This window comes from Colletotrichum karsti (genome assembly GCF_011947395.1).
Source record: "Colletotrichum karsti strain CkLH20 chromosome Unknown Scaffold2, whole genome shotgun sequence".
Taxonomy (NCBI): Eukaryota; Fungi; Ascomycota; class Sordariomycetes; order Glomerellales; family Glomerellaceae; genus Colletotrichum; species Colletotrichum karsti.
The window spans coordinates 725832-750350 of NW_024065902.1; the positions used below are offsets into that span (position 1 = coordinate 725832).

Sequence of the window (24519 nt, forward strand, 5' to 3'; positions counted from 1 at the left end):
GTTTATTGAAGGCGGTCTGAACATGAAGCTGAGACATGATCGGACCTCGGCGATATCCTTATCCTGAATGCAAGTTGAATGACTACTTGGCATGCTTTGTATTGAGTCTCGGAGTGTCTCGTCAAACGGGTAATGAGCGGCTCCTCTGGACCGTCAATCAATGTATTGATTGATTTTGAAAGATGTCATATCCACATCTCCTTCGTCCGCTACATTCGACCCTTCCCGGTAGACTCGATCTCAGTTGATACACGCAAATTATCTCGCTGGGGGCTAAGAGGCTATCACACAGGTCGCAACCGGACTGGACTGGTGTAAAATGACTCTTCTTCGCTGCGAAGGACACCGTTTGGAGAACGTCAACTCTGAACAGAGAGCTTGATATGGCTTGTAACCGGCAGCCCTATTCCTATGGGGTATCGAGTTGCCCACCCCTTGATTGCGTAAAGGTGTTTGTTGGCTAGGCTGAGATGGGCAAGATAGAAAAGGCTTGTATGACAAGGTTTCAGTGAAGAAGACAGTTGCGACACATGCGGATGTTTGATCACTGTTCCGAAGCTTAATTCATGTAGCTACGCGTAATCTGACAGATATCCTCCACGGATTCGCGATATGTGCTCATTTGGCGACGGCACAAGCTTGAAAAGTCCTCCAAGAGCAGCGCCGTGGAGTGTTGTGTCACCATCTTCTACATCTAGTTTTACCTTGATATCCGCGCGTTGGTCAATCAGGGTTCGGTCGTGGCTGGGAAAGCTTCCGGAATACACAGCCCACCACGGTTCATTGAGAATTCGGTCCACGTTATGTGGAAAGTTATTCCTCAAGGTGTAGCAGGATGCGAGCTTGTTTCCTTCTCTCTCTTTTTTTCCGTAACACGCGATCCTCACACTCTTCTTGCTATCCATCCATACGCGAAACGTAACCCTACCTACCACGGCCCACAAAGACCTCCAGTATTCGAACCCGGAATCAAGAAGTTAGAGTGTATTTATGGCTTCATTCTAATTTCCTTTTGACTTTTTCAGAGAACTACATCCTGCCAGGAACTCTTCATTGGGACCCACGACATTTGCCGTCTTCCTCTCGTCCCCAACGCCCACAGAGACCTCACACACAATGGCAAAAACTTTCCATTCCTTTTCAAGGCTCCCGGCCGAGCTCAGACTATGTATTTGGGAAACGGCAGTTGGACCCTCGGGTCCCAACCACGCAGGAGTTCACTTCTTTTCACTACACAGCCGAATCGAGGACGATAGAGACCGCGGCCCCTTCGTAACAACAATCCCTCCGTTCAAGGGGGAATCCAAGTCACCGTGGAAAGAGACGGAAGAAAACCCTTCAACGTATTTCTTCGATTTCGGTATGTGGATGGCGTGCAGGGAATCGAGAACCGTCGTCATCAGGGAGATGAGCAGACGATTCGCACATCAGAAAGGAGACCCGGTCCGCAGCTTCGTACGCGCGCGGTATAACCAGGAAGAGATCACTTTCGGCCTCAGGCCGCGGGACGACCTCATTTGCGTACGGTTCTCGGAAGATCCGAAGGCTTTCGAGATTTACGATCTGTACGACGTTCTCGACATCCGATTACACAGACCCGAGGACTGCTACGTCTTTCCGTATATGGATATCGCGTTCGAATACGACGCGTCCTCCTGGACGTTTGATCCGAAAGAGGCTCACATCGTCGACTTGCAGAGCGAACCGGGTCCGCGGGGGGCTTTTCTCACGATTCTCGAACAAATCATCCAGGGCGAAATACGCGCGACTCTCTTTCTCATCGAGTACGGGGCGACCCTGAAACCAGACGGGAGGGCGTATGGGACATTTTATGGGAACGGGTTCAACTTCGCGTCTGTGGCTGAGGACGATGTTGAGATGGAATGCACTGAAGGCCGCCGCATGGACGCCTGGGAATTCATAGATGCGGTAGATGAGTGTGGGGAGGGATGGTGGAAAGGAGAGAAAGATAACCAGGACGGGTATGGTTTGCGTTGTAGGTGCTGTGAGCTGCTTTCTGGAGAGCACATCGGCATACATGCAGCGTCGCACATAGGTGTGCTAGTGTGTCAAGAAGCTTAGCAATATTTCTTGATCAAATACAAAACGAGTTGTTAGTTAGGGGAAGGAATTAATTTCGAAATTGAGCAATGCAAATGTGACATCGCAACATCAAGAGTGATCGCTCCTCTCTCATGAGATAGTTGTTGAGGAACATATGGGTTGGCAATTACGTTTCGTTCCATGTACAGCGAGTTCCATAGCTATGGAACCAATGTTTCTTGTGCTTTGAGGAAGAAAGAACCAAAGAAACATACAATCTTCACACACCTTTCTCAGTGCTGTGTCCTTAAATGATGTGAATGCCAAATTTTCACACGCCCTGAAAGATGGAGAATGCTTTTTTCAATGCAGTTTCTATGCCATAAGAATTGACATTTGCCGCTGGTCGTTAGTTATCACCGTCACTCAGTCACACATCTCACCCCATGAAGAGCACCACGCGTCAGACAGAAACACACTGTCTTTTCATCCTTTGTTTGTGTATTTTCTGAAACTGCAATTATCAAGGGACGTGACGTCCCACATAAGTCACCCACCCTCGTTTAGCATCAGGTGTGTAAAAGACTGCGTTTTCCTTCCGATCACCCAGTTCCCGTTTCTCCCCTCGCCCTCTGTTCATGATTGTGTCATATGTTGTAGTGGCACAGACGCCAGACCGAAGTCGACAAGATGAGCGTTGTTGACATCTTGAGCCCCCCCAAGGGGGCAAGCGGAGTTGGGGTTCGGGAGATGATAATGGAGCTTGGTTTGTGTGTTGCAGAGAAGAAGAGGGGAAAGAAAAAGTCAGAAAAAGAGTTCGCTCTCGCTTCCTCCGAACCCCCATGGGCCCGCAACCTGTTCTTGTACCTGCCAAAGCAAATCGACAAGAGTCTGCGGAAATAATCAAAGTTGGTCGCGTCGTTCGATATCGTGACGGCTTGGCCTGCACCAAGCTCACTGTTGCTTTCGTTGGTTATGGTTTGTGGTGTCCACCGGTAGTGGTGCCGTTATTGGCGCCGGCGGCGGTTGTGAAGTATCTTGAGGGGTGTGTTGCCCATGGTTTAGGCTATGCCGCCTGGCTGGCAGGGCTCCGGCGTGACCAGTTCTCGCCTCCGCGTCCTCGGTATCCGCCACGACCACGGCTGGGAGGCGGCGTTGAGCTGCTCGCCTCACCAGAGTAGGAGGATTCACGACCCTTGCCGCCACGGTGGCTCGGCCCGGATCCACGCTGACCACCGCGTCCGCTTGGTCTACGCGGGTTGCTGGTTGATCGCGAAAAGGGAAGAGGGATCATCTTGGCCTCAGTCATGCTAGGAAGCTGAACGCGGTATACGCTGCCGCTGGACGACATGTCGTGAGGGATCCAAAGCGGACGAACCGTCTCGATATCCGTTACCCAGAACCGTCTAGGCAGGGGTTTGGTTGGGGCCGCTGCCGGGTGCCAAGCAGCATCGGGTGTTTTGTGTGGCAGCTTGATTTGGGGCAGAGAGCCCATCTCTTGTTCCTCGAAACACTCTTCCGCCATTGGCTTCGTCGTGAAAGACTTGACATCATCTGAAGGTCGTTGAACAGCTGAACGAGGTAGTGAGACTGTTGCCGGGTTGTAGAACCCCGAGTAGTCGAGAGCGCTCTTGCTAACAGGCTCAACGCCAGGGGCCTTCGGCGGCGAATTGGGCTTACGTCCTGTCAGAAGGTTGTTGATTCGATCTTGCCAGTTCTCGTAACTCTGATCTTGCTGTCGCTGAGACGGGTTGCTCTGGTAGTGACTACCGCGAGCATACGCCCCAGGGCCTTCCTTGTAACCGGACGGACTTGCCCACGCAAATGGCCCATTGGATCTAGCCGGTGCAGTTGGTGCGGCCGCTAAGGAGGGCGGGAGCTTGACGACGGGGTGCGGGCGTGGAAGAGAAACGTGAGGGTGTAGCGCATCGCCGTCGTATGCAGGGTGGCCGAGCATATCCGGAGGCGGCGGGGACGGCGAGTTAGGCCTGGACGGCTCCTGATGGTGTGTGGAGGCATCGTTCCTGTTATCCTTAGGCGGGAAGAACCTAGACGGCCTGGCTTGGGATGCAGCTGGGCCAGTGGGTAGAATTGACCCAGCGGCGCCGTCACGATGGATGGCATGCGCAGGATCGCGTCTGCTATCCGAAGAAGGCCGCCAAGTGTCCTTGATCGTGGGTTGAGCTTGTTCGTGTGTCATGCCGCTCTCCATGAGCTGGCGATCACGCTCAAGGCGCTGGGTTCTCCGCTCGTCAAGGATAGTCTTGTCACTGTCCAGAACCGAGTTCGCCCATCTGTTCCGCATGTCATTCATTTCAGGCGTAGCTCCTACAGCGGGGCGGGCCTGATGGGAAGCGGGGAGCCGGGTCTGAGGTCTCTGTACACTGGGCGGCGCGATGGGCGCCGGGCCTTTCTTGCTCTGTCCGGGTGCGGCAGGGAGCTGGCCTGCCTCCACCCCTGGGATCCGCGCAATATCCGTATTGAAAGTGCCGTTGCCGAGACCACGATCGTTATTCGGAGAGCCCCAGACGTTCCTTGTAGCCGCCTGAGCACCGGATCCCCAGGTTGGAAGACGCTCTTGTTGGGGTGCCTGTCCATCCCAAGGACTGGCTTGTCTTGGATCTTGTCCGCTAAGTCGTCTGTTTTCCGGGTCGGCAGTCGTCGGTCTTTCGCCGAACGGTTTGTGACTGGCGTTAGTGCTGGCCGTGGGTACCGTCGAAGGATCAGAGCCCGCCGCAGACTCTCTGGACTGTGTCACGGCGTCTGAGCCGGCCGAACCGTCCTGCTGCTGCGTTTGCGTCTGAGCAGTCGTGCTCACATCCTCGGTTGAATCCTTCTTGGCACTCTTGCGTTCCGGAGGGGGGCCCATAGCATCCAGCTTCGCCTTGATACGTTCCCTCCTAGCAGCCTCTTCCTGAGCCTCCTCTTCGCGTCTGCGCTGCATCGCCAGCTCGCGCTTCTCCCGCATGATCTTCTTCTGCAGTTCGATATCCTCTTCCAAGCGAGCCATCGGGGCTGGAGGTGGCTGAACAGGCCGTCCATCGGGGGGTCCAGCAGAATGAAGACCGGCGTAGTTAGTTCCTGGGGAAGCCCGAGGCTGCCATTGCTGATTGGAGTGCATCCTGGGGCCATGCTGTAGCCCTGACGGGGAGAAGTTTCGTGGCGAGACGGGACTATCGATTGAGGCAGTGATTGAGCCCCGGCGCGCATTGAGCAGGTCCTGAGGCGGCATGGGCATCTCGTGCATCTTTCCGGGTCTCTGCAGGTAAGATCCACTTCCACCGCTGACATTCGAGGATCCACGGCGTCTGCCAAACGGACCCTCCGGTATCGTCGTCCTACTAGTCTGGAAGGCCGCAGAGGGCTCAGGATGATCGGACTGGGATGGGCGTTGCAGCACCGGCGGCTGTCCTCTGTGGTCAGATCGAAACGAGCCCCTTCGATCGTTCACTGGTTCGTAACGACCGGATTGCGAGTTGAAAAGCTCGCGGTTTCCACCTCCTGGTCCTTCCCTCCAAGCCGATCGGTTGAAATCGTCGGCGGCAATCTCCCTCGCGTGCGGCGGCGGGGGCGGCATGCTGTTTCCTTGATCATAGCTAGGATGGTCTCTGGCAGAGAATCTGTGTCCTGCCGGAGGAGCCGGTGGTTCTGCAACAACGGGCGGTGCCTTTTCGATAGGCGGCAAAGCAGCCCAAGGCGACTTGACGGGGGTCGGGGGAGCAGGCGGCTTTGCGACGAGAGTCGGCTTGTCGGCGGAACCACCCTTGAGAATCAGACCCTTCCCAGAAGCGAGCACACCGGGTTTCATAGAGGGAGAAGCAGCGCTGCGAGGGGGCGCGGGCGATTTAGGTTTCTCCATCAGCTTTTCCTTGGGCGGCGCGGGCGCGGGCGCGGATGTGGGTGCAGGTGCGACAACAGGTGCGGGGACCGGTTCGGGAGGCGGCGCAGGAGCTTCATCGGTGTGAGGCAACGTGGTCTTGGTGCCGTCCGTCCAGGTGATGGTCTCGGGGGCCCAGTCGTCATCGTCGTCCTCGATATCCGCCCAATTACCTTGCGACTGTGCGCTTTCCGGAGCCAGTCGATTCGCCATGTGGATGCCGTACTTCTTAAGCTCTTCATCCGTCAACTTTTTGGGTTCCGGAGCAGGAACCGCTGCGGTCCAACGTTAGCCAGAAGACCCAACCCTATAAATACCAATAGTCTTACGTCGGTTCTTGTTCCATACCGCGTTGCCGTCAGGCCCGGAGGCCTTGGCACCGTTGGTTGCCGAGAGTCGTGGCACATTGCCTGCTCCACTGCCAGACTTTGCGACAAGCCTGGGCCGTGTCGCGGAAAGAGTCGAGGTTCCGGAGGGGGATGAGCTCAGGATAGACGTCGAGGGGCTCTTCTCGGTCGGTTTAGCGGCGGAGATGCTGGCGCCCTTGGCTGCTAAGAAGGTTTTGTTGACAGAGACGGCTTTGAAAGCCGGCTTCTTGACAGCCGAAGAGGTCCTGCCGTGGCCCTTTTCTCCATCTCTAGTGCGCGATGCTTCCGTATCGGATCCCCCACTCACACTGACATCTGCTGATTCGACACCGGTGATGTGCTTGTTTTCCAGGTCATCGCCGATGGCGGGACTGCCGTTCAGCTTTGCGCGATTGACATCGTCGTCGGTAGTCTGCTCGGCGAAGGAAGGGCACCTATGGTCAGCCATCTGAACGACATGGAGGCCAAGTTGAAGTCGCACGAGGAGGAGGACGAGGACGAAGGCAAGGGTGGGAGGAGGTGGGGACCGTCCGTTTGGGGGCGCGGCCTGGGATATGGTTGGAGTAGAATGAGGCAACTCACGAGTTTGGAGTCAGAGACGGAAGCATCGACGGGGGCGGCGAGGGTGGCTTCCGTGGCCATCATACGTCGTTCTGCGCGGTCGGGACGGGGCGAGGTTGGCGATCGCTTTTCCGGGGCCTCGAGTCGGCGGATTACGTAGATATGGTTTGGGGTTTCCGACCGGGCGAGTACGAATCGCAGCGCAAATCTTTCGAGGGCTTGTCGTCGCGGAAGGGTCGCTATTTGGCGTAGTCCCCTACCAACAGGACGATCGATCGTCGATTTCTCGTGGAGGGAGGGTTGAGGAAAAGGAAAAAAAAAGGGAGCGCTGGGCTGATGGGGGGGAAGGTGGTGTATGCGGCTGCGATGGTTGTGAGGTTGATTTTCCAGAGGAGCTGCAGCTAATCAGGGATTAGCGTGCGGCAGGGTGCAGTGCGGTGCGGTGCTGAGGTGCTCTTTGCTGGGCGCTGGGTTGAGAAGTACTCAGAGATCACCGGGAAGTCATATCTGAGTGCACAATAAGGACGCTTCTTCACTCAGAAAAAATAAAAAGTTGACTATTCACATCTCATTTCCTACACATATTCAAATACAGCTGTTATTACAACTAAGTAAAAACATTTTCTTCCTAAGATAATTCTTTTACTTAGTATTAGAAACAGCAAGTGCACCTCAACCGGGCAGGAGCGAGAGAGGGGAGGCGGGCAGGTGAGGGAAAAGAGTGGATCCATGGGGCCTTTCCGCCGACGTGGACACACCACCACCACCAACCGATGGCTGCGTGAGGCTGTGACAGTGCGGCCAAATGACTCACTGTGCGGCACTGCTACTGTGCTGGGCTTATGCCCATGCTCCCCAGCCATTCCAGGTTGTCATTAACTATTACCTTAGCCCGAGCTGAGCGACAATGAGACACCAAGGCGGGATTCCCCGACATCAAATGACTATTCTTGGACATTTTGCATTGATCAACCAGGCCCATTGCCAATGAGTTGCCAAGTACTGGCACAGCATCCACCCTCTCCGACTGACATTTGTTTGATAGAATGAGTTGCAATTCTGCCCCATCAATTGTCACTATCACACCTTACACAATGTGATTCTAAACTCAATGCATCCATTTTCCTCTTCTTCCTCCATCGTCTGTGGTTTTGCGCCTGCAGACTGGCAGGGGAACACCAAAAGTCATTGCTTTCCTTGAGCATTACGCAATTCCACTCACTCAAATCATCTTTCTCATTAGCTGAAACAAACTCTCGGCCTCGGCACCTGCGCTTGCTCGACTTATCGGCGGCCTGGCCGACCGAAATCCCCGGGGACAGCTCCCGGGGTTGGGGTCACGTATGAGGGGTCACCACAGACCATCAGCCGACACAATGGAATTTGCCGAGGAGCCTCCTCCCGGACTAGTACTTCATCTAATTCTTATATACACAGTCCCAATGCCATTACATAGCCTTAGGCTGGACTATAGACCCCATCCGATTTGATTGGGAAAGCCGCTTAGTGAGCATTGTTCTTGTGGTGGCCTGCGTCGCACGGTCAGCATCATCACTCCCCTCGTCTTCGTATTTGTTGTTCATCCGAACTGGCGGATACGAAGAAGACGCTAAGAAGCCGACTTACGGAGGTGGAAGTAGTAGTTCTGGGCATAGCCGATGACGAGGAGAAGGCCGATGGCGTGGATGACGGCTGTACAACAATTAGCTACCGCGATCTTGCATTCCCGTATCATCCAGGGTCCAACATACGCTTGGCGGAAGCGTTCTTGCCGTTGAAGTGCTTAGCAGCGTAGCGACCGAGAATGCCAGTGGCCTTGGCCTCGGGAGCCGGGCCACGGGGGAGCTTCTCGTAGAAGTTGACGACGCGCTGCATGCGGACGGCGTTGGGGTCCGCGCCAAGGGCCTATCGTGGGCGTTCCATGTTAGCCAAATTCATGCTTTTCGAATCCCATCGAAATTCCTATCCCTCGTCTCGTCTCGTCTCGTTGCGCGGTGTTGTTGGTCTTGACGTCGTATGACTTTTTTTCCACAGCTCCGAGGAGCTCCGTTCAACCTCCCGGCAACCCGCCCGTGTTCAGCCGCCCGAACCTCCGATTTCGCGGCGTTATCTTCGCACCACCTCGGCCATCCACCAAAACAATCGGAAATCGCAAGAAAATCGTACCTTGGGAGAGGCGACCTGCGTGCATCTCAATTAGCGACCGCATTCCATTACTGCGGGGTGGAAGGGAGAACCCGGAGGCGTACCTTGGGGGGGATGAGGGTCGAGAGACCGCGGCGCTGGACGAAGCTCATGGTGATCGGAGTCGCGGGGGGGAATCTAGGAAGTGACCGTCGAAATTCGGCTCGGCTACGGAGTCAATTGAGCGGGGGTCAATTGACGTTGGAACTTCGACGTGAAGGGAGGCTGTTTGCTGCAGGGTGGATGATGCGGTTCGTTGCCGAAGGTGAGGTTTGAAGCGAAAAGCACTCGTTTCTCCTCGGGTCAAGGTTCTTGCGGCTACACCAATCAGCAGCCCGCAAAACCCCGAGGAAGGTCCCACTCTGCCACAGTACCGACCCGAACGTCAACCACCATCACCACCAAGGTCGCCTGCCGATAATACGCAACGACCAGGTCGTCAACAGATTCAATCGCCTCCGAGGAGAGTCGTCAACCCGGTCGCAATGGCATCCCTCCGAGCCCAGAGCGCGGCTCGCATGCTGCGCGGCGCAGCCCGCCCTTCCTTCCCGATGACTGCTCGCCGATTCGAGAGCTCCCTCACCACCGGCACCCAGGCAACGTCCGCCCCTGCCGCCGTTCCCGCCTCCACCGAACAGAACCAGCCCGACTACAACATCCAGGCTGACAAGGCGACATCGTGAGCCATGCGTTCAGGACCCAATTGGGTCCCGGGGGAAGCAAACGACCGCTAATCTTTGTCGGCAGCACCTTCACCCCCGTCCCCAAGAAGCTCCAGGACGGCAGCGAAGACGTTCCCTACCTCCAGGCCGCCGTCATCTCCGGTGCTCCCATGGAGCTCCAGGCCCGAACTGTCCGGTACGATTCATCCCGCGAAGCCCCGGACGATGCAGAGAGAAAGGCCGAAATGCTGACGTACGAAACCCATTCACAGCATCTACAAGGAGGCCAAGCCCGCGACGCAGTCCGGCGATTGGCAGGGCCACCACTGGCGCATGGACTGGGACATTCTCCCCAAGGGACATCGGTGGGAGAACCCTCTGATGGGCTGGCAGTCGTCTGGCGACATGATGCAGGGCACCAAGCTCAACTTCAAGAGCAAGGAGGACGCGATCCGCTTCGCCGACAAGCAGGGCTACGAGTACTTTGTGCAGGAGCCGCAATCGAGGAGGATCAAGCCCAAGGCTTACGCCAACAACTTCCTCTACTCCCCCAACAAGCTCAAGCACATCCGCACCAAATAGACGACGACTTCTGTATTCAAGTGTACATAAACCACGCGCAACAATGTTCAGTTTTCCCTTTCCAATTTGTGGATGTCAAGTTGTTGAAACCTTGTATGTGCCGGCGCGTAGGGGTCGCAAGCTTTTTGAGTTTGCTACAGACTTTCTGCAGTGACCGTCGTGATATGCTTGAGCATCTATCCGCCTTCGTGGGAACGTTGCGGGATCGATTGTCAGCGGACTTTGCTCATGTATAATTGGTCGGGGAGGGGCCCACAATCAACGGAATGCTGAGCAGGTTGTTCATGAAACGTTGAACAGCAAAAAACTACAGCTACTCTGGCGAAATGGTTGAAGAACAGAGTACTATTTATACCGCACCCGAATTTTACGATTGCTGCAAGACGGTAGTCCACGAGGCGGGGAAAAGGAGGACAGAGCGCGTAACATAGTCACAACCAAAAGGTAATCCTGGAGTAATTTGATGCTATTGCCCTCCGGCTTCTATGCGAGTCGGTCTCCTGTTCATCCCGATGCCGCGGTATCATGGCTATTCATGTGTAGTAACATCCCATTCCAACGCCGAGAGGATACGCCGCTCCTCTGTCCTTAAACCCAATCCCATTAAGTTGCTTGCTCTGAACGCCATGCTTTCGAAACCCATATTGACCCTTCACTTACTCGCCGGCGTCTCGCGCTGCCAGCTGATCAAAGACGGACCGGACTAGGTCTTCCCAATACATCCGCTGCCCTTGAACATATTCCGCCGCCTGCTCATGATGGTCTTGCGCCGTATGTCGTCCTCCCTAGGAAAGAACCATGTGGTCGTGCTCGCTGTCGTCTCCGCCGAGACCAAGCCCTATCCTCTCGGGGAGAGCCTTTTTCTCGGCTCTGGCAGTGTTTTCGGCCCACTGGCGCATCCTGACAAGCCGTCGAATTGAGGCTTCCCTACGTTGCGACTCGCGCTGCAGAATGGCCTTGTTGACATCGTCCGCCACACCTCGTCTTAAATCCGGGTGCAGGATAGCAGCCAATGCGGGTTCCAGATCGTTATGCGGGAAAATGAGCAACGCCATCGTTTCTTCAAGGTCCTTGAGAAAACGAGGGTCTGTAGGGGCACGAGGGCCCAGATGGTTTGTGGCAAAGGTAAGAGCGGGTGTGATATCCCCACTCTTGGTGCACTGCCTAATCAACTCAACGAGCTGAAGACGCAGCAGGGCAAAGTGCAGTTGAGGATCCCTGTCCAAGATCTGATCCATCTGTTAGTCCATGCGAACAAGTCAAGCGTGCAGGTTTGACAAAATAGAGTGTGTTAAGGGTAAAGCTCATTCGAAAATGGTGTGCCTCATCAAAGGGCCCGAAGGCGCTATGAGTGGTGCATGTAAAACTCGGTTTCTAATCATTGCCCAGGAGAGGAGGGGAAATGCGATGACGAAGACGGCTTACCTCGGAATCAAAGTCATTCAACTCTTCGATCGCACCACTGATATTGCCCTGGTGGATCGCCTTCTGTATCTGTTGGCGAGTTTTGATGGTCTCGTCGACGTGGAACGGACTCAGGTTGGCTTCCTTACAGAACCTGGAGGCCGCGCCCGAGTATCCTTCCATCATCAAGTAATCGAGGATCAGGGCGTTGATGTCGCTGGAGGTTCATGTTAGCATGCGCCTCTTGTGCCATGTTGCATAGTAAAACAGGTAAAATATGGAGTGTCAGGGTAAATTTTGTATCGGGTTTTCCGCATGTTAATTGCTAGGAGAGATTCCCATTTGATAGTTGATCATCATGTGAGTCGGGAAGGAGGCGTGTCGTGCTAGCGCGGGGCTAGTGCGAAAGAAAAGAAAGGCTTACCTCTTGGGCGACTTGACGTCCTGAACACGCCTTTCGAAGGCATGCTTCATGGGAGTAGCGGTTGACGCAGACGAAGTCTGGAAGACATCTTAGCCGCGGTCCCGCGAAGAGGACTCAGGAGCTACAACGGACCATGATTCTCTCCAAGGTCTCCCGCACGAGGCGAGCAGCAGCTCTATTCCAGACTGCTATCGCTGTTGGGTCGTTGATGTCCGGCAATCCTGACATGCGATGTCGCGGGTTGGAAAGTGCGCTGGAGCAGCTAGAACATGGAAAGAAAAAGATAATCCGAAGCAGGAGAGCGCTCTGGGACTTGGTCACATTTGAGTGGCCAGCCAAGCAACCAGATTGTGTATGGTTTTGGGAGCTTGAAAGAGGAAGAAAAAAGGATTGGTGTGGAAGAGAGAGAAAACGTCAGAACAAAGAGAAGAGGCTGGAGCGGAGCTTTATTTGGTTCCAGAGTTTGCGGCTGTAGCCCACCAATTGCAGCATCAGCCGATGCCCCAAGAGTGGGTCTTCCTGATTACCTAAGGTGGGCACATGGCAGCTGCTGAAAGCGGGCTGGAAGGGCTACGCGACAGGGCAAAAAAAAACAAAAATACAGGGCGAGCTCCACTACAGGCACAAGAGAGGCAGGTACGAAAGCTAAACCCGACCGTTCAGTGCGATGAGGGGTGGATGGCACCCTCTGTAGCTAAGCGAAAGGCGCTGAGGGAGGCTGCGAGCGTCTAGAACCGGTGTAAGGCGATCCCGTCGGTTTAGAGTAAAGAAGCACACGAGCACTGCCTTTCTATACCTCCCGCAAGGCAGGTAGCTTGTTTCGAACTTCTCTTTCTTTCTTTCATTTACTTCCTTCCCGTCACTCGAGCATCTTTTGGCGCCCTCACCAACACCCTACTGTCGCAGATCGTTGGAGTTGGCCCGTGGCTTTGATCAGCACTCGTGCCGACTCGACTGGACGCAGCGCAACACTACCTTGCCATCCAAGAGCTCCACCAGGCTTGATCCCCTCAGCGCTTATCTCTGGAGACTGGACCCTTGAACTTTTGCCTCACTCTCACTCTCTCTTTTGCTTTGATATCTCTCTTCCTTCATTCAACTGCATGGAAGAAGACCGAAGAGGCTTTTCCAATCCTGCAGCATATTCTCCTCTTTGCTTGCCGAGCTGCAGGAACTCGAGGCCCAAGCTGCAACTATCCGACATCATCTGCCCCTCGACGTCGGAGAGCTCCGAAATGGCTGACCAGACAAACGGAACCGAATCTCATGTGACGATCCAGCGGCGAGCTCACTACTCACCACCATGGGCGGATGTCAGCATTATTGGCATTGCAGGCAGCTCGGGCTCGGGCAAGTCTACTCTGTCTCATGCCATTGTTAGGAAACTGAATCTGCCCTGGGTGGTGATCTTGTCCATGGTATGTGCATTTTTACCCCGCCAACCGCTCACCCGCCAGCAGCCTGACTTGTGATACTAGGACTCTTTCTACAACCCCCTGACCCCCGAACAATCCAAGAAGGCCTTCGCCAACGAGTTTGACTTTGATTCGCCAGAGGTATAGACGATGTCATCGATTTCTAGTAAAAGGTGTCTGCTGATGATAACCGTAGGCCATCGACTTTGATGTACTTGTCCAATGTCTCCGAGACCTCAAGGCAGGGTGAGTGACTCGACTTATTCCTCGCGGGAGCTGGATATCAACATTGATTTTCCGTCATTCTGAGTGGTCGGTCATGCTAATGGCTGCCAGAAAACGGGCGGAAATTCCCATCTACTCCTTCGCAAAGCACCAGCGCATGCAAAACACCACAACCATCTACTCGCCTCACGTTCTTATCCTGGAAGGCATTTTTGCTCTCCACGACCCGCGCATTCTGGAACTGCTGGATATGAGAGTATGAGTTGTCTCGATGAACCCACTGCATTCGCGTCCTTACCAAGATCTAGATATTCTGCGAGGCAGATGCTGATACTTGCCTATCTCGACGAGGTCAGTAGCAGGCAAACTTCGGACTTGAGTCCTCACATGAGAGACTAACCCTCGCGTCCAGTTCTCAGAGACGTTAAGGAGCGTGGCCGAGATGTCGAGGGCATCATGAAACAATGGTTCACGTTCGTGAAGCCCAACTTTGAAAAGGTAAAGAGCATTTATACTCGCTACGGCCCTTTCTGACCAGGCCTCCAGTTCGTCGAGCCGCAGCGCAAAGTTGGAGGTAAGTTCCGCTCAGCTGGCACCCTCGATGCACTCTGTGCTAATAATAAAAGACATCATTGTGCCAAGAGGTATCGAGAACCACGTGGCGATGGGTGAGTTGAGATGAACTATGCCTTCGAGCCTGGACGTGACTAAAATAGTGAATCAGCCATGGTCGTTCAGTACATCGAGAGGAAATTGATCGAGAAATCGACCCACCACCGCGCAGCCTTGACCCAGCTGGAGCTGGCCGCCGCCAGCGAGCCTCTATCCGATAGGGTTGTCATCCTGGATCAGACATCCCAGCTGAGGGGCATGAGCACCATCATCCAGGATATCGACACCTCAGGCGAAGACTTCATCTTCTACTTTGACCGTCTTGCCTGTCTCTTGATCGAACAGTAAGTGAATCAGCCTCAACCAACCGCACGGGCAGCAATTGATCATTTAGGGCACTCAACAACGTGAACTTTCAAGAAAAGACGGTCGCGACGCCCCAAGGCTACAAGTACAATGGCCTTGTGGCTAAGGGAAATGTAAGTGCAGTGCTCGTTCTGCGAGGCGGAGCCGCCTTCGAGACAGCACTCAAGAGAGTCGTTCCGGATATCAGGACGGGCAGAGTCCTCATCCAGTCTAACGTACGGACGGGTGAGCCCGAGCTCCACTACCTCAAGCTTCCCGACAACATCGACGAGCACGAGGCAGTCCTGCTGATTGACACGCAAATGGCCAGCGGCGGTGCGGCTCTCATGGCGGTCCAGGTCCTCGTCGACCATGGCGTCGCGCAGGAGAAGATCGTGCTGGCCTGCTACGCCGCCGGAAGACTGGGAGTCCACCGTCTGGCAAAGGTGTTCCCCGGCATCACAATTGTGCTCTGTAATATGCTTGCGGACATTGAAGATCGCTGGGTTGAGAAGAGGTACTTCCGGTGCTAGCGGCCATATGTAAACGATCAAGAAGAACCTGCTTGACTCGAGCATCCTATCTCTCGCACCCGTAAACCACGCATGTAGTCACAGGAGGATCTAGACTCTAGTAGTAAAAGCCGCATAGCAACGCCAAGATATCAAGGCAAAACCAGGGTCCTCCTGTGGTTGATGCAGTTGTGAAAAGCCGCAGTTTCGTACGCCAGATGCCTCACTCCATATCTAAGAGTGGCCGCAGCGCTTATCATTGGCTGCACCAGATCTCGAATTGGCCGAGGGGGCACCGAAGAGTGGACGAATTCAGTGGAACCAACGGCAGCCGGCATGGGTCTTTGACGCCGCTGACTGAGCTCATTGTGTCGCCAGCATCGACATTATCAGATTTTGCCGAGAGGACCCCTGAACGAGAGCTGTCAGCTCGGCGGACCAGGGACGCGGCGCCGACCCCGGGCCAAGAAGTTGAGACGAAAGTCCGAGAAGAAGTTCGGTCGACGACCTGATATGCAAGTCGACGTTCAGAATGACCTGGAAAAATTTGTGAAATATTTTCGAACACACTCTGGATCTTTCAGTTGGTTCGGATGACGGCTCCCGGCAGGCGTTTGGAAGCTTCTGGCGGCGGGTCCCGTGCTGCATAATTGCATGCAAGGCAAGTTTTCGGCTTAACCGAACTATGACGCAGTTGTCTGGAACCGCCGGGCACACGAGCTCCTCGGAGGTGACATGCCCTGGTCTGGAATTGACTTAGTACAAGCATCATCACGCATATGTCAGGGAGCTATCCCGCCAGTTCCCCCAGGGCGCTCTTTTTTTCGTAACCGTGACACCTTGATTTCGTGCTTGCGACAGCTTCAATTGCCAAGATTTCCTGTCAATATACTGTAATTGACATCGCGAACGACCCCTAGCAGAGCTGTTTTGCTCCCTTCACTCGCTTCGACATGATACCTCCCTGTTGAATCCCTCGACATACCCAGTTCGAACGAAAGCTCCTGATAGCAAAAGACACGATAATCATTAAATGCCTCCAACCACCTCGGCGCTGATGCGCCTCTCCCGCGCAGCGCGGCAGACGAGCTCACCAGCCAGCATCTGCAAGACTCTCCCGTCATGTAGACAACAAATCGCTCCCCTGGCGCAAAATCGCGCCTTCGCTAATATCCCTCTCCGATCACGAACCCGAACGCCCCTCGCGAATGCCTTCTTCAACGCCCACGGTCTGCCAAAAGGCCACCTCATCCGCTCTGCCTCAAGCGCAATACCACCACCAAAACCAAAATCCCGATTGCTCTATCTAGCCTACCGCGGCGCAACATGGCTCGGCGGCAGCATCATCTTCGTCGGACTTGGCATCGTGGGTTTCTTCATCTACGACGCCTCAACTTACAAGGAACACCCGGATATCAACGAAATTCACGTCTCAGAGCTCGCCCTCGATCCCAGACGGGGCGGGCCAAAGAACCTCCCGATTGCTGAAGTATTGATCGACGACCTGGACACCGAGGGCATGAAGAGCACAAAGGACAAGCCGAAGCTGGTTATTCTCGGCGGCGGCTGGGGCGGCGTCGCGCTACTGAAAGAGCTGAATCCAGACGACTACCACGTCACCGTCATCTCGCCCACGAACTACTTCCTGTTTACGCCCATGCTGCCGTCTGCCACTGTTGGAACTCTGGAACTGCGATCTCTTGTCGAGCCCGTCCGCCGGATCCTCGCCCGCGTCAATGGTCACTTCATCCGCGCAAGAGCCGAGGACGTGGAGTTCTCGCACAAGCTCATTGAATGCTCCGACACGGACGCTGCTGGTAATGAGAGGCACTTCTACGTTCCCTATGACAAGTTGGTTATCGCGGTCGGATCTACTACGAACCCCCACGGCGTCAAGGGACTCGAGAACGCGCACTTCCTGAAAGACATCAGCGATGCTCGCAAGGTTCGGAACCAGGTCATGCTCAACCTTGAACAAGCCTGCCTTCCCACGACCTCGGACAACGAACGCAAGCGCCTGCTCTCCTTCGTCGTCAGCGGAGGTGGTCCAACCGGTGTCGAGTTCGCAGCAGAGTTGTTCGACATGCTCAACGAGGACTTGACGCAGCACTTCCCAAAGCTTCTTCGCAATGAGATTTCCGTCCACCTGATTCAGAGCCGTAGCCACATCCTCAACACCTACGACGAGACAGTTTCCAAGTATGCCGAGGATCACTTCGCCCGCGACCAGGTCGACGTCCTCACCAATTCCCGCGTCAAGGAAGTCCTGCCAGACAAGATCATCTTCACACAGAAACAGCCCGACGGCACACTCGTCACCAAAGAACTGCCCATGGGCTTTTGCCTCTGGTCCACCGGCGTCGCCCAGACCGACCTCTGCAAGGCCCTCTCCGCCAAGCTCGGCCCCTCTCAAACCAACCGTCACGCTCTCGAAACCGACACTCATCTCCGCCTGAACGGCACGCCTCTTGGTGACGTCTACGCCATCGGCGACTGCTCGACCGTCCAGAACAACGTCGCTGACCACATCATCACCTTCCTCCGCTCCCTCGCCTTCAGACGCGGCAAGGACCCCGAGACCCTCGAGCTCCACTTCAGCGACTGGCGAGATGTCGCCAATGACGTCCGCAAGCGATTCCCCCAGGCCGTCGGACATCTGAAGCGCCTCGACAAGCTGTTCGAGCAGTTCGACAAGGACCAGTCCGGCACCCTCGACTTCGGCGAGCTTAGAGAGCTCCTGAAGCAGATCGATTCGAAACTCACCTCCCTCCCCGCCACGGCGCAACGCGCCCACCAGCAGGGCCAGTACCTCGCTCACAAGTTCAACAAGATGGCGCGCACCTCTGATAGTCTCAAGGCGAACCAGGTCTTGGACGGCGACATCGATGCCATGGTGTACAAGGCGTTCGAGTACCGCCACCTGGGAAGCCTGGCGTACATTGGCAACTCGGCCGTCTTCGACTGGGGCCAGGGCTGGAACTTCGCCGGCGGTCTGTGGGCGGTATACATGTGGCGATCTGTGTACTTTGCGCAGAGCGTCAGCCTGAGGACGCGGATTCTTTTGGCGATGGACTGGGCCAAGCGTGGTCTCTTCGGAAGAGGTAAGCCGATGCAAATCCCCGTTTCTCCAATGCAGTTGCTAACACAGATTAGACTTGATGAGCTACTAAATACAAAAACACGACTGTTGTATGAGTTTTCCTTTTGTTGTATTAGCATACCCTGGGGAGTACGAAGGGCATAAAAGGCATCCATAGCGATGCGGAAGACTAGAGTAAAGAATCCACAGACTATGAAAGGTCTTGTAATTCCATTTCGTTGTTTCAAGCTTACGAAGTTGAACGTCTGATAATGTGTGAAAACCAATGCCCAGCGCTTTTGAATTACTACTTTTATGTTCCCGTCTATTGTATATGCGTCTAAATCTTGAAGTCCTTGTACTGCCACTTCTCCGTGATTTTCGACCTGGCCTGCTTCTTGAACGGAATATGCCTCCTGGCCTCGACCTTGCCACGCAACAACATGCTGCGGTATCTGTCCTTCAACAAGTTTCCTTCCGGCTTCAACAACCGCAGCGAGTCCTGCAGCTCGTCCGGCAGGACAAGCTCCAGGTCCTTCTCCGGGAGCTTGAACTTGCCGAGCTGCCGTCTCCTCAGGGGGCCTTCGTCGGCGAGATCCTCCTCGTCGGCGTCGCTGTCCTCGCCGACCTCCTTGGCCAGCTCCAGAGCGCTCTTGGCGGCGTCGCGCTCCGCGATCTCGGTGGCGATCTGCTTGATCCTCTCCGCCTGCGCGGCCTTCTTCTTCATGGCGAGCTGGTGCTTCGCCTCCCGCTCCGCCTCCTTGCGGCGCTTGATACGGTTCCGCTGCTGCGGCGTCTTGCGCTGCGGGCGCTTGAGCGAGGGCTTGTCGTCGTCGACGCCGCTCTCGAAACCCTCCCACGCCGAGTCCTCGTCCCACTCGGACAGCTGCGCGCGGGCCTCGGCGGCCTCGGCCTCGGCCGCGGAGCGGGCCACTGCCTCGCGCTTGATGCGCTCTGCTTCTTCGGCCGCGAGACGGGCCTCTTCCGCGGCCACGGCCTTGGCGGATTCCTCCTCCAGACGGTCGGCGTAGTCGTCGAAGGTGGGGTTGTAAGAGTATCCTCCCGTCGGCTTGACCACGGCTGGTAGCTCCTTGCCGGAGGCGGTCAGGGAGACGGGTTTGTGTTTGAGCGTCTTCGGGGGCTTGGCCTTGACAACGGGAGGGATGAAGTTGTCCTTGTCATCTTCGGGAGCGGGTGTAGCTGCGACGGGGGCGCCCCAGAGGTCGTAGGTGGCGTCCTGAATGGTGATGGACGACTCGTGCTGGCCGTCGGCGACCCTGCGGAGGCGGGCGAGCTCCTTGTGAGAGACCCAATCGGTGCGCTGGCGCTTGACGGGGAGGAGGCCGTCGGACGTCTTTGAGGAGTCGTTCTCGCGCTTCTTGCGGGCGGAGATTGCGGGGACGGAGGAGCGGGCGGCGATGATTTCGTCCGACTTGAGCGTCTTCTTGGGCTTGGGCTTCGCTGAGATCTTGCCGACGGTATCGAGGGTGAACAGGTCTGCCGAGTCCTTCTCTGCGGCGACACCGCTTGATGGTTGTTAGCAACGGACTAAAGATGGGTGATTCGGGCGAGGAAGAGCGATTGCTTACCCTTGAATGATTTGCTTGTTCAATTCATCGAGTCCGCTTTGCACCTCGGTCACGTCGACGTTCTTGCGCCACGCCTTCTTTCCTTTCCTCGAGGGCTGCTTGTGTTGCTGCGGCGCATCGCCATCGCCCGAGAGGGGCTTCAAAACGGGCATGTTGTTGATGTTGCAGCTGGTTCTCTTGGCTCGTAATTGTTTCGATTCGAAGAGTCTCGCTCTGGTGTTGAGTCGTAAAAAGTCGATCCGCACACCCTGCTGCTTGATACTTCCCGCCGTCCTACAGGTTCTGGGCCGCAGGGACTTTTTTACAGGCGGGGCCCCTACCTAGAAATTGGAAATTTTTGGTCTTATCGCACTGCAGGTGGGTCTTGAAAGTCTGTTATCGGCTATCGGCACGTGATGGCCCGCTCTTATCGATCCTTCCACTCAATGGGGGGGGACAAGGCCCTTGTCAAGCTCCGATGCGCCCAGGACGACAGACAGTTGACCTCCTTTTACCGATAGGTTCTCGATTTCCAGCTCGCGCTCATCCTTGAACGACACCTTTGGTCCTCCCATCACCGAATCTCCTTCGACTCGTCGGCCTCCCCCTTTACGGTCGTCTTTCCCTCCACAATTCCGTCTCTCCCTTGCATCAAAGACCACCGTTTGTCGACCTTTCGATAGTGTCGACCGTGTTCCCTACCGATACCACGTCTCGAGCTTCCCTTTGATCATCGCGAATACTTGGCAACCATGGCGTCCGGCGCAGGCGGGTCTTACAACAACCCACTCAAGAAGTTCAAGTACGATATGCGCAAACACGGCAATGGCCAGTGCAGTGGTTTCTTCAATGCTGACATGATTTGGGGAACAGGCTTGTCTTCTTGGGCGAGCAGAGTGGTACGGGCACCCTGCAGCATTTTCCTTTGACGTCGGCCCTCCCTCGCTAACACCGCTTTGTCCGCAGTGGGAAAGACATCCCTCATCACTCGATTCATGTACGACTCCTTCGACAACATGTACCAGGCGACTATCGGCATCGACTTTCTCTCCAAGGCAAGCTTTTTTCGGGCCGCTGCGTGGGATTTGCCCTTTCTGACTGATGGTAGACCATGTACCTTGAGGACCGGACGGTGAGGTTACAGCTGTGGGATACGGCCGGCCAAGAACGGTTCCGTAGTTTGATCCCGTCGTATATCCGGGACTCCAGCGTGGCGGTCGTCGTCTACGACATCTCGAGTATGTCTTGCATTGATCCAGGCCGAGGAGACGTTACTGTATCGGCGGGCTGACACTGGAATTTACAGATGCGAAATCTTTCCAGAACACCAAGAAGTGGATCGACGACGTGCGCGCCGAGAGAGGAAACGACGTTATCATTGTTCTCGTAGGCAACAAGACCGACTTGAACGACAAGAGGGAGGTGACGACGCAGCAGGGAGAAGACGAGGCCAAGAAGAACAACCTCATGTTCGTGGAGACCAGTGCAAAGTTGGGACACAACGTCAAGACCTTGTTCAAGAGAATAGCCCAGGCGTTGCCTGGCATGGAAGGAACCGATGCTGCCCAGCAGGCCTCAAGCCAAAGTGAGTCTCCCTCGGCCCCGGTCGAGGTTTCTGCGGCATACTGACTACTTGCAGTGATTGATGTGAAGACGACCCCCGCCGCATCCTCGCAAGAGGGCTGCGCGTGCTAGACGATGTTTAAAAAGAAGCAAACGACAGGAATAGCCCCTCCAAAAAAGACGAGCCGTGACGGACAAACACAAACACGGGGCTGAACTACCGTTACGTTACGACATGACTGGCGGGGCAGGACATCTTAAGCATAGCGTGCAATGAGGATTTCAGCATCAGTTACAGTTTGTATAATAAACGGGCTATAATCCACGGTCGTTAGTACATACCTACATTTAATGGCTCTTCTTTCCCTTCTTTTACTATTGTATGTTGAAGACGATGCGATCCGCATTTGCTAGCTGCCGCACTCTTCTCTGCGTCATTCGCCAGCTAGGCGAAATAAGCTTGAAATTTGACCTCGCGTCTCTACGAATTAAAGACGAGACTAGACCTGGCGATACTCGGAGTCCGTCTTGCCGTTGTGGATTGTCACCGAGGGCCGGGTCCATCGAGTGGTCGAGATGCCAGTGATGGTGGGCCTGGAAATGATTTTCTGCAGGTCGGAGGCGGCCATCTGTTCGGGTCCGCGTACAGCGCTCGGACACCACCCGGGGAGTGGCATTATGACGGGGCGGGTGGGGAACATCATGTCATCGAGAACGCAGGGTCTTTCCGCCCATTTTTCACCATGTCATCCGGCGCAGCCGCTTTGGCCAAAAGTGACGAACCTTTGACAACGCTTCCCCAAAGCTTCCTACACATTTACCAGAGCTCCTGGACCCTTTTTCTGACACAACTCTCACCTCTTGCATCGCCGACTACCACCAACAAAGATTGATCACGAAAACAATATGGCACTCTGCAGATTCAGAATTAGGATGCCGCGCCCCAAGGTTCGTTGGAAAATCGCTGTCGGTGCTAAGCGCCGGGTCGCATCATCGTCAACATGTTCACTAACGCGCAAGTCACGCGACAGACGTTCCTGGGCTGCGCCAGCCTCCAGACGGGCGCCGAGGTGATATCACTCATCCTCCTCTTCAACCGCCTCACCGGCCTGTACGGCCTCCTCGCCATCCTTACCGGCTACGAACTCTCGGTCACTCAGCTCTCGATGTACCTCTACTCATTTGGCGTCCTCGTCTGCCTGGCCATGTTCATGCCCCACATCCGCAAGCAGAGCCCATTCGAGGCGCTGGGGCTCGCGTGGCTCTACATCATCGACACGATCCTCAACATCGCGTACACGACCTTCTTCGCCGTCGGCTGGTACCTCCACAGCACCGCGCTCGACAAGCACCCTGGCAGCGCAGGTGTCCCCGCCGGGGCTGAGATCGCCGAGGAGGCGCTCGCCAACGGTGCGCCCGTCGTGCCGGACGTTCCCAAGACGACCAAGCACATCGGCCCGCAAGAGTCGTGGATGAGCCTGGGGCTCATCGTCTCGGTCACGCTGGTGCGCGTCTACTTCGCGCTCGTCGTCATGTCGTTTGCGCAGAGCGTGCTGCAGAGGTACACGGAGATGGGCTGGGAGCAGGAGGAGGGCCGCAAGAAGGGTCCCGACGGACCATTCACCCAAGGCGAGCCCGGCGGCGAGGGCTACCGCGGACGTGTCGGACGCGTGATGCTTGCCCTTGGCCGTGGCTACTGGCTCGAGGAGAGGCCGCAGGAGGAGTGGGCGAGCGCGATGAGTGCTAAGTTCAGGCACGCCGTTGTTTAAAGAGCGATTTGCGGACGGAAGGCATTCCGAGAAGTGGGTGGACCCTTTTCAGAATTGGATGCGGATGTGGATGTCGGTATCGGCGGGAACGGTGACGGCTTCGTCGGCGGCAACTGTGCTGACCGCCTGCGCCGCCCCGGGCCGCCGACGAACGGCTATTTTGCAGGTTACTCAGCGATGGCGGGGCGGAAAAAAGGGCGGATCGATGGCGCCATCGCGAAGTGTGATCATTGGGGATGGGGAATGTTTTTAATGTGGATGGTACAGCAAGAGGTGGGCCGTGGAGGATGACATTTTTTTCGGGGTTTAGAAATTCTGGCTGTCTACAGGCCATCGGCGTATGGATTTTTGGGTAAAGAAGGAATGGCGAATGGGAGTGGGACCGGGTCAGAAAGACGACATCAAATCCCGATACGGGAACAGCATACTACATTACAGACTCATGACGCATATACAGTAATACACGTACGCTAATTCATCAGAAAGTGGTCGCGACAGCCGATGTATCTTGTCGTCCACGGTCCGGCGACCGAGGTGGGAAGACGCTACTGTAGGTAGTGTATCCTGCGGTGCTAATCCGATGCTCACCATTTGTAATCCGAAAGATTCCCCGGGGGGATGGGGACCGCGAGACGGGGTCCACGACGGGATATGGAGCGCCAGGTGGCTCAGTCCCCTCTTATTGAGGCGTCGTGTGTTGGTTGACTCGCCTCCTTGCTGCTGCGAATCTTTTTGTTCATGTGAGTGTTGAGTGAGATTCTATGGTAGCGGCTGACAGACGAGTGAATAGGTTGAGGAAAGTGACTGTCGACGGCCTTTTTCGGCATTCGGGCATTGGTCTCAGGCAATGAATTATTGTTGTTGTATTTTCCTGTTCAGTCTCCCAGGCCCCTGGTTTGGAGACGAGTGCTTATCTTACGTCAAAGTATTAGTGAACCTGGGGTAAAGAGGATTCTCTGTGTCTGTTGTACGAATAGCACTTCCAGAGATGTAGAATTGGTCATCAAGTTTCCCTCGAGACGGCTCACGACTTACAACAACCGAAAGGCATTCGTACCAAACAGGCAAGGCATGCCGCTGTCGGCACAACATTCTCTAACGGTTGGCCACCCGCCAGCCATCCAGTGCCATTTGCCATTGCCCAAGACCAAGACCAGCAGAGAAAAAAAATGCACCCCAAGCCGAACCCGCGGCGCCAGGTCGCGAGCAGTGCGGCAGAGCAACCAGCGAATGGACTGGGGGAGACGCTGCGCTAGCCGATCACGCAATCGACCCTGATGTCGACAAAATTCATTGTTTTCTGCGGGGCGGGTTTTCTCGGTGGGA

The 24519-nt window shown here is 55.4% G+C and overlaps 9 protein-coding genes across 9 annotated transcripts; 6 read left to right on the top strand and 3 right to left on the bottom strand.

Annotated features, from left to right (window-relative positions):
* Positions 1–1116: 1116 nt before the first annotated feature.
* CkaCkLH20_00767 (uncharacterized protein) lies at positions 1117–2082 on the top strand (the record flags this gene model as incomplete). The annotated part of the gene is made up of 1 exon (XM_038883487.1): positions 1117–2082. One exon carries the CDS (start codon positions 1117–1119, stop codon positions 2080–2082), a length of 966 nt encoding a protein of 321 aa, XP_038751082.1.
* A 1027-nt stretch (positions 2083–3109) lies between these two features.
* Positions 3110–9146, bottom strand: CkaCkLH20_00768 (uncharacterized protein; the record flags this gene model as incomplete). Its single annotated transcript, XM_038883488.1, has 7 exons — positions 3110–6195; positions 6250–6835; positions 6889–7088; positions 8476–8541; positions 8601–8754; positions 9016–9030; positions 9099–9146. 7 exons carry the CDS (start codon positions 9144–9146, stop codon positions 3110–3112), a joined length of 4155 nt encoding a protein of 1384 aa, XP_038751083.1.
* Positions 9147–9518: 372 nt separating this feature from the next.
* Positions 9519–10277, top strand: CkaCkLH20_00769 (uncharacterized protein; the record flags this gene model as incomplete). The annotated part of the gene is made up of 3 exons (XM_038883489.1): positions 9519–9712; positions 9781–9891; positions 9968–10277. 3 exons carry the CDS (start codon positions 9519–9521, stop codon positions 10275–10277), a joined length of 615 nt encoding a protein of 204 aa, XP_038751084.1.
* A 785-nt stretch (positions 10278–11062) lies between these two features.
* Positions 11063–12333, bottom strand: CkaCkLH20_00770 (ran binding protein in the microtubule-organising centre; the record flags this gene model as incomplete). The annotated part of the gene is made up of 4 exons (XM_038883490.1): positions 11063–11506; positions 11703–11898; positions 12106–12182; positions 12238–12333. 4 exons carry the CDS (start codon positions 12331–12333, stop codon positions 11063–11065), a joined length of 813 nt encoding a protein of 270 aa, XP_038751085.1.
* Positions 12334–13340: 1007 nt separating this feature from the next.
* CkaCkLH20_00771 (uridine kinase) lies at positions 13341–15235 on the top strand (the record flags this gene model as incomplete). The annotated part of the gene is made up of 10 exons (XM_038883491.1): positions 13341–13523; positions 13584–13661; positions 13717–13766; positions 13857–14001; positions 14054–14096; positions 14158–14243; positions 14292–14319; positions 14372–14413; positions 14470–14701; positions 14752–15235. 10 exons carry the CDS (start codon positions 13341–13343, stop codon positions 15233–15235), a joined length of 1371 nt encoding a protein of 456 aa, XP_038751086.1.
* Positions 15236–16247: 1012 nt separating this feature from the next.
* On the top strand, positions 16248–18471 carry CkaCkLH20_00772 (alternative nadh dehydrogenase; the record flags this gene model as incomplete). Its single annotated transcript, XM_038883492.1, has 2 exons — positions 16248–18315; positions 18431–18471. The coding sequence occupies 2 exons, from the start codon at positions 16248–16250 to the stop codon at positions 18469–18471; spliced, it is 2109 nt and encodes a 702-aa protein (XP_038751087.1).
* Positions 18472–18633: 162 nt separating this feature from the next.
* Positions 18634–20034, bottom strand: CkaCkLH20_00773 (uncharacterized protein; the record flags this gene model as incomplete). The annotated part of the gene is made up of 2 exons (XM_038883493.1): positions 18634–19819; positions 19883–20034. The coding sequence occupies 2 exons, from the start codon at positions 20032–20034 to the stop codon at positions 18634–18636; spliced, it is 1338 nt and encodes a 445-aa protein (XP_038751088.1).
* Positions 20035–20613: 579 nt separating this feature from the next.
* On the top strand, positions 20614–21556 carry CkaCkLH20_00774 (uncharacterized protein; the record flags this gene model as incomplete). The annotated part of the gene is made up of 6 exons (XM_038883494.1): positions 20614–20663; positions 20735–20760; positions 20828–20993; positions 21041–21099; positions 21168–21446; positions 21501–21556. The coding sequence occupies 6 exons, from the start codon at positions 20614–20616 to the stop codon at positions 21554–21556; spliced, it is 636 nt and encodes a 211-aa protein (XP_038751089.1).
* Positions 21557–22425: 869 nt separating this feature from the next.
* CkaCkLH20_00775 (uncharacterized protein) lies at positions 22426–23193 on the top strand (the record flags this gene model as incomplete). Its single annotated transcript, XM_038883495.1, has 1 exon — positions 22426–23193. One exon carries the CDS (start codon positions 22426–22428, stop codon positions 23191–23193), a length of 768 nt encoding a protein of 255 aa, XP_038751090.1.
* Positions 23194–24519: the final 1326 nt, after the last annotated feature.